Source organism: Eptesicus fuscus, chromosome 20 (genome assembly GCF_027574615.1).
Source record: "Eptesicus fuscus isolate TK198812 chromosome 20, DD_ASM_mEF_20220401, whole genome shotgun sequence".
In the NCBI taxonomy this organism is placed as follows: domain Eukaryota; kingdom Metazoa; phylum Chordata; class Mammalia; order Chiroptera; family Vespertilionidae; genus Eptesicus; species Eptesicus fuscus.
In genome coordinates this window covers 7491648-7505820 of record NC_072492.1, presented here as the reverse complement: position 1 = coordinate 7505820, position 14173 = coordinate 7491648, and the positions used below count along the sequence as shown (strand labels likewise).

Here is a 14173-nt window from a genome sequence, read left to right as displayed (position 1 = left end):
TAAAGCTGACATCAAATCCATTGCCAGCAGGACTTACAGTCTAAAAGGGTATTTCCTGGGTTTACCGGAGCTGAATCTGTAACTATTTCTCCCCACAAAAAGTCCTCATCCTGCTCTGCCTCACCAGCTGAAGGAGAGTCTACACAGTTTTTAGTATAGAAAAGAAATGTCCAATATTGAGTTTTCTTTAAATTTTCTAGCACAAGTATATATATTGCATATTCAATTTTCATTCCTCTAAACCAAAAACAAATTAAGTGCAGATTTTATTGTTTTTCTTTTTTAAAATTTCCTGCCTTTCCTCTTGTGTACTTTACCTTCTTGAAAAATTGCTTAATGATTTACTCATGGAATTATACATTTTTATGATCCTCTTGCCTAAAATATATTATGTAATTTCTCCAAACTTTATAGTATCAGGCTAATAGCTGATGTCCCAGTAAAACTGGTCCATCCTATTAGGTCATTTCTTTACATCGTTTTTCTTGGGCTGGAGAAAAAGGCCTGAGCGTGGCCTTGCCTCTGTGACCTGGTTGTGATGTTTGTGTTGATGTGGCCGTTCCCTTATTCCATTCCTAACACCAGCAACATCCAACAGGTACATCCGCCACAACATCCGCCTATGGAGCGAAGCCCCTTCAAGTCTTACCTCCTTAACTCAGGCAAAATGATGAGATAAAACTTCTGTGTGTGGGGATTAGTAGGGAAGGCAGTTACACAGCGTAAAGTATGGTAAGCCAGAACGATCTGAATTCTGCCCTGCTGGCCACACACCCCAGTAAAACTCCAGGGAAATACATATTCAGAGGACAAAGCAGGTTAGACAGAGCCACCCACATGCTCGCTACCCTTTGAGCCTTCTCACATCAGCACTCTCCAGGCGGTGGACCAAGGCCCGGCCTTCTAATGGAGGCTGGGGAGAAGAGCATCCATTCTTGGGGGTTCAGTGAGGAGGTGGGGGACGCATTTGGCTGTTGTGCTCCCTTCGATCTGGGAACAGAAAGCTGGAAGGCGTAGCCCTCCATGAAGGAGAGGGTCAGCCTCTGAGGCTCAGGGCGTGGGTCCAGGCACACCTGAGTGTGGGGAGTGATGTGGAGGTGTGACTCCCTGGTGAACATGACACAGCACGGATCCTCAGACACAGAGATGGTCATGACAACTCCACACTCCTAGGTAAAAAGCTCGGATACACCTTCAACAATCGGAACTTCCACAACGTATCTTTGGGGCAAGGACAGGAGGTGGTGGCTGAGGCCGCGCTGGATCTCGCTGCGAAGAAAGGTCACTGGGTCATTTTGCAGGTACGTGCCCCCTGATCAGGGTCCTTCTTCACCCCTACCTGTCTGGGCCTCACATCACAGTCTCCGGGCATCTCTTTCCTCTCTTCTCCTCACCCGCCTTTCCTTCCACACCCGTGCCCCCTTCACTCACTTCCTGGTCATCTCTCCACTTCTTCTCTCCGGCGTGTGCCCTTCCTCATCCCAGGCCCAGTCATTTTTCTCCGATAACTGCTCTTCGTGTTTCCACCCACCGTCGCCACTGTCTGGTTGCCATTTCTCTGCTCACAAAGGAAGCCGGTCCGCACCTCCATGCACTCGGTTGAAGGCCGTGCAGGGATTTTTGTGGCTGCTGAGCTCCCGGGCATCCCATGGAACTTCCTTGATGTCTTTTTCTGTCGTGTTGTATGCTTTACGTCCTTTGTTACACAAATGACCAGAACATTACATGTGTAACTAGAACTTAGCCTCCTCGTTGAGAGTTAAGGTTTGGAAACCTGGACCCACTACTGGGAATTCCACTGAACGCTGACAAGAAATAAGGCCGCGCTCTCCTCTCACAGCCTGGCCTCTTCCTCCTTTCTTATGCAGCTCGTATGGACGCTGGGGCTGGGGCCACGCTAGGGCCTCGCTCCTCTTTTCCTCCTGTAACAACCTACAGCCACCTCCATTAGCGCGCCCCTGGCTACGTGGCGATGATTCAATGTATGGGTATGTCCCTCCCTACATTTCTTGAGGGAAAGATGTTTCTTATTTACCTTTTAGCCCCCAGCACATTACTGTGAACATAGTACACACTCAACAGAAGCACTCAATGAAGGAATCAATGAAAGAAAAAATAAATGAAAAGGCCAGGCACTCTCATCCTGCCTTGGCTTCGCCTGCCAAGAACGTCCCGTCTCCTCACCATTCACCACCCTGCATTCTGCTGCTGGGTCTTCATCCTCAGGATCCTGTTATTTATCCAAAGCCCAGCAACTGCGGGGCCAGCCATTGCCTGGGACTCTTTCTCTAGAAACAGTGGGCTTCCCAGGGGGAAGATGCCAGCAGCTGCTCCCTCCCACGTGGGCCAGCCTGGTGCTGGGAAAGGGTGATCTCCCAGCCTCTCAGGCTCATCTGCCGAAGAGACACCCTCCCAGGCCCTGGTGCCCTGGGAACCCAGCCCTCAGCCAACGAACAGGGAGTTTCCTCCCCAGAGCCCACCGGCTGCCCGGGCCCCACATCTTGTGCCGATGTGCTTTCCGGGAGCTAAGGTTCAACTCCGCAGTCAGAGCTCCTGAAGAAGGAACACTCCCTGGTCGCTGGCTCTTCCTGGCTGACAGAACCCTTGCTCTCTGGGCAGCCGCTAACATTTCCACTCCAAAAGAGAGGTTATAAATGAAATTTTAATTGAACATATTTTCAGGTCACCAACCTTTCTAATCTATTACCTTTGGTGATTTGCAGCAACTCTGTGAAATACGTGAAATAAATATTATTGTTAGTTCATTTTTTTTTTTTTGGAAGAGGCAGGAAGAGACCAGATTGCTGTGGCCCAAGTACTGAGCTCAGTGCCACCTGTCTACTGCGGCTGTGTGAGCAGGCTTCCAAGTATCTGCCGAGGAGCTTGGATTAGCCATCATAGTGAAAGCTACTGTGATGAAGCAAAGTCGCTGTTTTTACAAAGTGAAAGGTGCTGCATTCTGCAAGTAGGACTAAGAAATGAATGTAGGTTTAGAGGAGACAGATAGGAATCACAGTGGGAGGAGGCGAGGCGCACAAAGACATAACAGCGGAGCTCGGGCTGGGAGCAGGGAGCGCTGTGAGCAGCAGTGACACGTAGGAAGGTGAGTTTGGCAACAATTAGCTGAGCGGTTTGGAGAGAGGGAGAAGGAGTCAGGAAAGCTAGCTAGGAGGAGTTTAAATCATTGCTTTTCACATTTTATCAGACCTGCAGATTGCTGGAGGATCTTATTAAAATGTACTCACGCAGTAAGTCTGGGTGGGGCCTCAGCGACTGCATGTCTAACTAGCCCCCCTCAGTAATGCCCACGTTGCTGGTCCGTGGGCCTCACTTTAGAGCTGGGGTGGGGAACCATTTTTCTGGCAGGGGCCATGTGGATATTTATAACATCATTCTCAGGCCATACAGAATGATCACCTTAAGAATTAGGCTGCCATATTTGGTCAGACATTTAATTACCTCACCCCTAATGCCTTGGCAGGGCCAGACCAGTGACTTTGTGAGCCTTCTACAGCCCACGGGCAGACACTTCCCACCCCTGCTTTAGGGCAACGGGAGTTCAGTGATCCAGGAGTCAGACAGCAGGGATCAGGACTTGTAACTTAGTCATGTGTTAGACGCTTGGAGGGTGGCCCCGACCAGCAGCATCGGCATCACCTGGGCACTTGTTAGAGATGCAAGTACCTGGTCCCCACACTAGGCCTACTGAATCGGAAACTCGGGGGAAAGGGGCAAGCGGGGAGGAGAAGTGCCCAAGAATCTTTGTTTCAACAATCCCTCCAGGGGGTTCTGCTGCTGAGTCCAGTTTGAGAACACTGTGCTAGAGAGACAGGATATCAAGGGCAAGGGTTCAATTGCAGGATGCCAGGAGGTCCCCAGAACTGGGAATGCCACAACTCATACTGCAGGTGATGTATTTGAAACTAAGGTCAGGTCCCCTCCTCTAGCTGCCCTCCTACAACTGTTTACTGCTAACAGAACTAAGCAAATGCCTATGTCTGGGGGTCCATCCTTCCCACCAGAACATCCACCTGGTTGCCAAGTGGCTCAGCACGCTGGAGAAGAAGCTGGAGGAGCTCAGTGCAAGCAGCCACCCGGAGTTCAGGGTCTTCATCAGTGCAGAGCCTGCGCCCGCCCCCGAGGGCCACATCATCCCCCAGGGCATCCTGGAGAACTCCATCAAGATCACCAATGAGCCTCCCACCGGCATGCATGCCAACCTGCACAAGGCCCTGGACAACTTCACTCAGGTATGGCCCTGGGAGGGAGGGGAGGCGAGCACCCACCTCACAGAGAGCCGATTCAACTGGGTGGGAGAAGAGCCTGCAGCCGGGGGTGGGGTCGAGGACCGGCCGGGCTATGGAGCAATGCCCAGTGTGGGCAAAATGTGCTCCCTTTGAGACTGACCTCCACCCTGTGCCTACACAGTAAAATCTAGCTCTCAATTCCCAGGTACACCTGGGCGGACCAAGCTTGGGGTCTTTCTTTGACAAGAGGTTTGGGGGAGCTTTTGCAAGTGCTCATGTTAGCTAAATATTCCAAGACAGAAAAGGGCAGGTTGCTGTAAACCTAACTGATGTGATATACGGGTCACACCCTTGTTGCTAAGCATGGTTGACAGGTTCAGGTGAGAACAGTTGACCCCTGCATGCATCTTGAGTATCAAGGCTTCAAATAACCCTTGTCAGGCAGTGGGATCTAGACTTGGGCTGTAATCCTGTGTTAGACTCCTAAAGTGTGACCTACAGAACAGCAGCATCGACTTGTTATAAATGCACATTCTCAGGCCACGGCCCAGGCCTACTGCATCAGAAACTCTGGGTGGGGCCCAGGAATCTGTGTTCTCACAAGCTCTCCAGGGATTCTATTGCACAACTTTGAGGACACTGTGTTACAATGGGATTAAGAATATCTAGGCAGACGAGATCGGGCACGTTCAGGGTGGTATGGCCGTAGACAAGAATATCTAGGCAAAGTTTCAAACGCAGGCTACTATGGCACTGGAATTTGCGCTACTGGGAATTCTAAGACTCGTGTTGTGGAGCGTTTATTAAAAGTCGAGGCCGACCCCATAGGTGGCTCACTCCATATAAAAAGTAGCCCTTGCAAAGTCTACTGCTCAGTTCCACTGCCTCCCCCTCTAGACTGTCTCCCGCATCTATGTCCTTCCGTCTGTCCCTCCCTTCCTCCTCTCTTCGGGAGCCACGTCTTTTCCGCCTGCAGTGGGCTCTGCAGCCAGGACCCCTGGGCGCTCTTGTTGCTGCAGCCAGTGGCCCATGGCCCCTGCTGGGGGGGGGGGGGTCGGTGAGGATGGGGGCTGCGATTCCCACCCTCCCGCCAGGCAGCAGCTCCCCCGGCAGTGAGCCAGGGGTCCCTCAGCCACACAGGCAGCAATCACACCGACAGAGGCTCCGTGACGGGTAAGAAAAGCAAGGCAGGAAGGGAAGAAATAAGAGATGATGCCGTGGGCACCCCCACCCACACCCCACACCCCAGCACAGAGTGACGTGAATATGACAGACAGGACGCTCCCATGGCCATGACCCTGTTTTCCATGAGCGATGCTTGAGAACTTAATTAGCACGTCCATATGCACAAACTTGCACCGTAAACCAAACCCGCCTGTAACCTGCATGTCAACCTTAACTCAGACTCTAAACAAAAGCCCAGCCCTCGGCAGGGTCCCCTCAAACCCTGAGCCCAGGCCTAGCCACCACGCAATCTGTAGTCCCGACTGCATGGGGCTCAGACCCTAACCAGGACATGCAGGAGCTTTATGCAGAGCAAGGCCGGGCACGCGGGCCCACACCCCGCCCTGCAGAGCAGCACCTGGGAGCTAACAGCGAAGCGCCCCTTTTCTTTCAGGACACCCTGGAGACGTGCTCCCGGGACGCGGAGTTCAAGAGCATCCTCTTTGCTCTCTGTTACTTCCACGCGGTGGTGGCGGAAAGACGAAAGTTCGGGCCGCAGGGGTGGAATCGCTCCTACCCCTTCAACACTGGGGACCTCACCATCTCGGTGCACGTGCTCTACAACTTCCTGGAGGCCAACGCCAAGGTACAGGCTCCGGCCAGCTGCGGGGAGGGCATCGGCGCGCACCCCGCGAGGAGTGAGGGAGTGCGAGCTTAGCCATGGGGCCACCCCCAGGACCAGCGTGAGGCTGAGAAACCAAACCTGGGCTCACGCCTGGTGTGAGTCAGTATCGTGAGTGTCTGTCCCAGGGCCCGGCCACCCGTGTGCTCACAGCTTTGCAGGGAACTGTAGGTGAGCAAGAAGAGGCCCCACACTCACCTGACACAAATGCCCAAATTAATTAGCCAGAGACGCAGAATTCTCCATCTCACCAAAGTTGAAGAAGAAGCCAAACTCTTGTTACACCTTGTCTCCTTCATTCTCTGTCTGATATTCCTATTTCAAAGAAAACGTACACCAACAACCCATACTCTCCCCTTTAAGGGAATGTTCACACCAGCGAGGCTCTTCTGGTTCAGAGACCAGATCGAGCATCAACAAGGCCTCCTCCTTCCTGGTGGAAAGGAACTGGGCCCAGATGCCCTGAGCCATCCCTCTTGCCTTCAGCTCCAGAACCTGGGAGGCCCACCCCCCACAACTCCATCTTCAGTTGTTGCACTTGGACAAGGCTTTCCCCAGAAAAGGGTGGGGACAGGCTTCTTCCTTAACTTCAACAGCAGTGAACTTGCCTGCTACAGTTCATTCACTTGGGCCTTTCAAAGGAGACAGTTAATTAATATGCTAATTAATGGCAGGAAATTAGAAAAGTGCCCTGGTCCTTATTTTCTTCCATTTGACATTGCCTCTTGAATGACTGTGAAAGAGGGAAGGTATATATATGAGGGGGTTGGCACCTTATCTCTGCTCACCTGTCGGTGTAATTTTTCAAGCATTTAATGAACTCCCACACGTACCTGACTCTGCTGGGCACTGGGGTACGCAGGTGAATAAAACACTGCTCCTAATCTCAAGGCGCATCCCGCCTTGTGGCTCCTGCTCTGTCCACCGGAGGTTGGCCCTATGCCTGTGCGGAGACCGTTCTCTTCCCCTTGTCTCTCAGGTCCCCTATGATGACTTGCGTTACCTCTTCGGAGAGATCATGTATGGAGGCCATATCACCGATGACTGGGACAGGAGACTCTGCAGGACGTATCTGGAGGAATTCATTAAACCAGAAATGCTTGAAGGAGAGCTGACTCTGGCCCCAGGGTTCCCACTCCCAGGCAACATGGACTACAATGGTTACCATGAGGTGAGGCTTGCTCTCTCCCCACGACACCGTAATGTCGCCCACATGGCGGGACCTGGGTCTTCATTCAGTGCTGCCCTGCGTGGCCGAGGGATGCTCACAGCGCCAGGGAAGAATGGCTTCATGAGCCCAGCTTATACCGACTGTGGTGGTCAGCCCCACGTTGGCCCTGTTCAAGTTGAGAGCTAGAAGATTTCTAGCCTCCAACTCTGAGCCTTTGGAGTTCTTTCTATTCTTGATATTTGGTTCAATGATTCTAGTTGTTGCTCTTTTCTACAAATAACATCTGGGGCATTTGTTTGATTGTTTTCGTTCAGGATATTGGCAAAGCCATTAGGAGCAAAATTCAGGTGAGAACTTAGCTAACTTTTGCTAAGGTTTATGGTAGTGATTCCAGATCTCTTCAAAGGGACATGATCTTGGAGATCACTCACCCCTCCTACTCTTGGTTGGTTGCTATGAACACAGGCCCACATGCCCACATACTGGTACATATACCAGGAAAAACATTCAAACAAAGCTTTTTCATACTATTACTTTGGGTTTTTATTTTACTATTACTGCAGCTATTTTTAAGGTGCTCATATTTGCCTATTTAGCCTGCCATGGAAAATATACGAAAGGATCATACTTTTAAAAAACTATTTTTATTGCTTGACTTTTGAAGTTGCTTAAAAGAACTTTGAATACCAAACTTAGGGGAATACTGGTCAGAAAAACATTAACAACAAGCTTTAATTTTTTTTAATTCATAAAATTTAAGAAGGTAAGTCATAAAAGTCATTTGATTCAGAAAAAAAAATGGACCTCTGAGAAGAAATTAAAAACAATAAGATTCTAAAAATAACAAGAGGAATTTGTTAACTCTTGATCAAGTCTTCAAGGCTTTAGCCAAGAAAATTGTGCAAGAGCCTCCCCTAGTGTCTATGGGACAATGTGACAAGAGGCTGGAGTAGGTGATGGGCAGCAGTAACATGGTTTGCACACCTCCTCCAATACATGAGGCAGATTTTCCTTTTCTTCTTCCCTCCCTGTAACCTGTCAGTTAATAGATGGTTATAGAGAACCTACCAAGAGGTCCAGGAGTTCATTAAATGCTGGCTGTTGGAAGAAATATAAAAATAAGCACACACATTTGCCTTTAAGGAATATTTTACTTAGACTAGACCTTACTAACACCAAGAAATCATTCAAGTCAAATTAGGAGCTAAACTTGAGAGATAGTTTCTTACTGTAATAGGAAGAATTGTACTCAGAGAATATTCAGAGAAGAGCTTGAGCCTTAAAAACTGAGAGAGCCGGCCAGTGTTGCTCAGTGGTTAAGCGTCGACCTGTGAACCAGGAGATCACAGTTCGATTCCTCGTCAGGGCACATGCCCAGGTTGTGGGCTGGATCCCCAGTAGAGGGCGTGCAGGAAGTATCCGATCAGTTATTCTCTTTCATCATTGATGTTTCTATCTCTCCTCTCCTTCTCTGACATCAATAAAAATATTTTGGAGGGGAAAAAGGCTGAGGAAGATTTTTTAGGAATGGCAGACTGGCCACCTTAACTGACCATGACCCACCCTAACTGAGCACTGAGATGTGTTATTTGGGTGTCACACTTTTAAATTTTTAAATGCGAATCTCTTCTTTTTTTAATATATGTTATTGATTTCAGAGAGTAAGGGAGAGGGATAGAGAGAAACATCAATGATGAGAGGAAAAAATCATTGATCAGCTGCCTCCTGCACGCCCCACACTGGGGATTGAGCCTACAACCTGGGCATGTGCCCTGACCAGGAATCAAACTGTGACCTCTTGGTTCATAGGTCAATGCTCAACCACTGAGCCACACTGGCTAGGCTAAATTCTAATACTTTTCGCCAGAGGCAGGAACTCTCAAGTTTGCAGCAAAGCTCACCTAGGCGTGCATCCCAACTCACACAGGGATTTTCATGTGTTGTCCCATGTTGTGTGTAGGTTTGTCGTCTCTGATTTAACTAAACAGAGAGGAGGGGAAAACTAATTCAAGGGCAAGAGGTCTGAGGTCCTAGAAGAGCTTGAGAAAAAATACCGGGTAGGGTTTAGTATTTCTAAATGACTCTGAGGAGCTCTCCTGGTGTGTGGACAGGCATGTCAGGGAGCAGTAGGAGGGGGTGAGATTGGAACTGGATTAAAATCCTCTAAACTTCTGGAATCAGAGAATGACCTCATGGATGGGGAGGTCTGAAAACTGGCCCAGCATAGTGGGGGAGGGGCAGGCCAGGGTGTAGCTGACAGCCAGTGTCACCTGCAGGGCCAAAAGGACCACTGACTGCATGCACCTTGGAGCCTGGAGCATGGAGTGGGGATGGGAGATGTCTTGGCTGTTTGTGAGTGACCCGCCCTTGACTTGCAGTACATTGATGCCGAGCTGCCCCCCGAGTCACCATACCTCTACGGCCTCCACCCCAATGCGGAGATCGGCTTCCTGACCCAGACCTCAGAGAAGCTCTTCCGCACGGTGCTGGAGCTGCAGCCGCGGGACAGCCACGTCGGGGACGGAGTGGCGGCCACGAGGGAAGAGAAGGTATGTGGAGGGGTGCCCGAGGGCACTCCAGGAGCTGAGGCCTGCACACGGGGACTGGGTGCTGGCGGTACACAGCACAGACCCCACTGAGCACACCATGCCCACAGCCCACCAGCCCTGACATGCCTGCCCTTCAGTCCAAGAGCCGGGCCCCGGCCACCATCCTGGCCATTGGGGGTAGTACATCCTAGGAAGTCTCTGCCATGGGGTTTGGCAGTTTGCTTTGCTAGTCCGCCCAAAGTCCATTTTAATTTAGTTTGTCTGCCAAAGTGAAGGAAGGGGACAATGCTGGTTTGGGAAGCTTAAAACTGACTTCGTGATTCCTTGGCAAAGTACGTAATGACGGAGGGAGCTGTCCCTAAAAACCTCCACCCTCATTCCACCAACGAGGTGCTCACTGGGACTCACTCCTCCTCTTCAAGACAGCAGTGCCTTCTCTGTGTGTGAATGACATTTCATCAGAGAGGCTCCTAACACACAGCTAAGAGCTACTAAGCACAGGACTTCCTGAAATTTCCAGAGGGCAGAGGGGAATTATGGGGTAGAAAGGCAGACTAGGGTGAGATATGGGTTTGGGGACCACCAGAGGCAATGAGAGGGCAGGGAGGAATGGGGCACTGAAATGTAATTTCTTGTGAAGTTTTCCTCACACAAGCAAACTTATCCTGAGAGGTGTACCCCCTTCACCCCACTCCTACTCACAATACTCAGGTTCCTTTCCTTAGAGATTCCATTGCTTTATGAGAAAACATACTGGGAAGATGAAGGATTAAGAAACCTGGGAGTTGGGGGTGGCCAGGGGGAGGTCAGTGGGGGGAGAAGGAGACATATGTAATACTATATGTAATACTTTATTTTTTATTTATTTTTATATATATTTTATTGATTTTTTACAGAGAGGAAGAAAGAGGGATAGAGAGTTAGAAACATCGATGAGAGAGAAACATCGATCAGCTGCCTCTTGCACACCCCCTACTGGGGATGTGCCCGCAACCAAGGTACATGCCCTTGACCGGAATCGAACCTGGGACCTTTCAGTCCGCAGGCGGACGCTCTATCCACTGAGCCAAACCGGTTTCGGCTTATGTAATACTTTAAATAATAAAGACTTTTTTAAAAAAAGAAGGAAGAAAGAAACCTGGGAGTTATCAAACTATTAGGCCCAGGGATTTGCACCCTGGCAACTTGATGCAGGTGAGCTTACTTGCAGGCAGCTGTCCTAAATCAATCCGCCGTTTGATGAGTACAAAATAATTTGAGAACAAAAGGAAGAGAAGAGATTTACATTACCCAGAATCTAAACCATGTAGAATGGAAAACATTCCCAGCTCTAAAAATGAAAAAGGCTGGGACCATATAGGTAATAGACGTAGGATATTCTCCAAGTGACATTCAAAGAAGCTTCCAGTTCTTATAATTTCCTTATCCCCTTCTTGCAACTAATTCGAGTGTGTGTGTGTGTGTGTGTGTGTGTGTGTGTGTTTCAGAAATAGATGAACTATGATCACTTGCCAAACTAGGAAAACCTATTAGCACCACAGATACCAGGAAGCGGGCAACTTTTGCTAATATATAGAGTTCCTGCATATGGGAAAAGAAGGAAAGAGAAGAGAGGAGGGGGAAGAAGGACACAAAATAAATTCATAATCATTGGCCATAATAATACAAGTGGCCAATAAAAATATTCTCAATGTCACTGTAACTAAATGAAGTCAAGTGAAATATCATTTTTCACCTAATGGCAAAAAAATTTACTGTGATACTATGCAGTGAGGAGGACCCGGGACAGCAGGCACTCTTGTTACTACTGGGGAGGTTTAAATTATAGAACAATCTGACCATAGCCACTAAAATTTAAAATCTTCATATTTTTACTCGTAATTCTATGTGTGGGAATTCAACCACCAGTGGGAACACTCAAAAGTGCACAGATTTTATGATATATTTATATTTATTTATTGCTTATAGTAGTAGAAATAATAAACAGGCCAAACATGCAATAGGGAATAACATAATAAACTATGGTCTGCCACGCCAGTGAAATAAGCTATACTGTTTTTAAAAAACAAGGCAAGTCCATATGTACTAACAAGGGAACATGTCCAAGATTAATTACAAGGTGGGAAAAGCAAGATTTATTACAGGGTGGGCAAAGCTGTGTGTAGTGTGATTCCATTGGTGATAGAAAGAAAGAAAAAGGAAGGAAGGAAGGAAGGAAGGAAGGAAGGAAGGAAGGAAGGAAGGAAGGAAGGAAGGAAGGAAGAAAGGAAGGAAGGAAGGAAGGAGAAGAGGGGAGGGAGGGGAAAGGGAGAAGGAAGGAAGACAAGATCAATGTGGCGGGGAGGGAGTTATATACATTGAAGGATGCCTAGAGGAATTAGAAACCCAAACATTAGCAGTTAGTGGGGTTTTTCCCCTTTGAGGAAATAGGCAACATTGTGGGAGGATTTTGCTTCTAATATCATACGGATCTGTAACATTTAGACCCTTGTGGTAAGCATTTATTACCTTCCCCCAAAGAAAAAAAGGCAGAGGTGTTTGTGTAAATAAAGTAGACCACACCCCTTGGAACCCACTCCTCCCCTCTGCAGGGCTTCTCTGAGCAGAAGGCGGACTTGTGCATGTCCCTAACCGTCCTCCGTCCTCCCCCCGCCCCCTCCCCCGCCCCCCCCCCCCCCCCCGCCCCGTCCTCGCCCCGACTCCACATGCTCGGCGGGATCAGTGACAGAATAGAACTCTGTTTCCCGCATTCAATGTACTTTGGAACAATGCCTCCAGACTATCTTTTCATCTCTTTGTGAATAACGTCTGAATGGCAGCTCGCTGTTATAGGACTGTTTCTTCAAATTCTGCTCCAGAGACAGAAATATGATATAATTTCAGCCATTTGTCTTCTCGCCCAGCAGCAGCTTTCAGGTACCATTAAAATTCCATTCCAGTTGCTGCTATGACAGCACCAGAGACCCATTTGTGACAGGGTGATGAGTTGTACTTTCCTTTTTCTAACATCAGCTCTTTTCCTAGAGAATGTATTCTATGTTAACAAAACAAGGCAAAGTGAATATTAATAATCCTTTACATTTATATGGTTTTTTTATAGCTTTCAGATGCTGCCACATTCATCAACTCCTTTTATTTGATCTTTGCATCAGCCCTGGGAGTTAGGGGGGAGGGGACAGGTGGATAAAAATGCTCCTAGAAATTTTTATAGATGCAGAAAATTGAGACCTAAATGACTTGCTAAAATTCACATAGGTAATGCATAACAGGACTGTATTCACTCAGTCGGAGTCCTTTGGTGGCAGGCAACAGAGACCAATTTAGCTGAAATAGGCAAGAAATAGCTCACCAAAGGAATCCTGGACCCAACTGCTGTAGCTCAGTGATTGAGCATCAACCTATGAACCAGGAGGTCAGGGTTCAATTCCCAGTCAGGGCACATGCCCAGGTTGTGGCTTGATCCCCAGTAGAGGGTATGCAGGAGGCAGCTGATCAATGATTCTCTCTCATCATTAATGTGTCTATCTCTCCTTCTTCCTTCCTCTCTGAAATCAATATAAGCAATCCTGAGAAAGAAGTCAAGTGGATTGTCCTGGATCTTAGTCTTGGTTCAAATTTTCATGTCCCTGGAAAAAAAATATCTGATTGGCCCACTTGGGTCATGGGAGGGCTAGGCCCCAGAACTGTACCCCAAAACAAGGAGGAAGAGATAATTTCATGAACAAGATAGGGACCAGTTAAGAAGAAGATGGGGAGAGAGACGATGAACAGACGAAAACCTTAGATCACCACTACTTGTCTCTGAGCGCCCGGAAGGCTGCACACCTTCTCGCTGGCTTCCTCCCTCGCTCCCTCCTCGGCTGGCCACAGGTCTTATGTCTGCACTTGTTTCACTTCTTTCTCTGCTGACAGACCTCCTGGGCTTCCTCCTTACTTCTAACTGGCAGGCTCAGCTTCCAAATGCTTGCCCCCAAATAAGTCAGTATCTCGGTACCTCAATTCCAATTTTCCAGGCGAGAGGCCCTGCTGTTCTCCCTCCTCTGGTCTAATTAGCTGACAGTTTGTGTGGCAAAAGGAGCCTTGGGGTGGGGAGGAGGTTTGCATGATAAATGGGGTGCTTCTTCCAGGCCCCAAGGACAGAAACCGCAGTGCCGTCTCCTGGAAACTCAAGAATGGAATATATATACTAGCTTCGTGTGGCCCAAATGACCACCATCCACCCGTCTGTCTGATGCCTTTCCAGTTTGATTCTCACAGCTGTTTCAGTTCTGGGGTTCTCCAACTCTCAGTTCTTAGAAAAGCATCTGTGTTCATCTTTTTCAGCTGGTTGCATAAGTCACAGCTTATGGCGAGGCCATCC

At 48.7% G+C, this 14173-nt stretch overlaps 1 protein-coding gene across 1 annotated transcript in view; it reads left to right on the top strand.

Moving 5' to 3' along the window:
- DNAH9 (dynein axonemal heavy chain 9) overlaps positions 1–14173 on the top strand; it is a 333701-nt gene that overhangs the window by 305859 nt on the left and 13669 nt on the right. The window contains exons 62-66 of the mRNA XM_054709112.1: positions 1174–1301; positions 4023–4250; positions 5866–6057; positions 7073–7264; positions 9643–9813. Of these exons, the coding sequence (XP_054565087.1) occupies positions 1174–1301; positions 4023–4250; positions 5866–6057; positions 7073–7264; positions 9643–9813 (911 nt within the window). The remainder of the gene's footprint in view (positions 1–1173; positions 1302–4022; positions 4251–5865; positions 6058–7072; positions 7265–9642; positions 9814–14173) is intronic.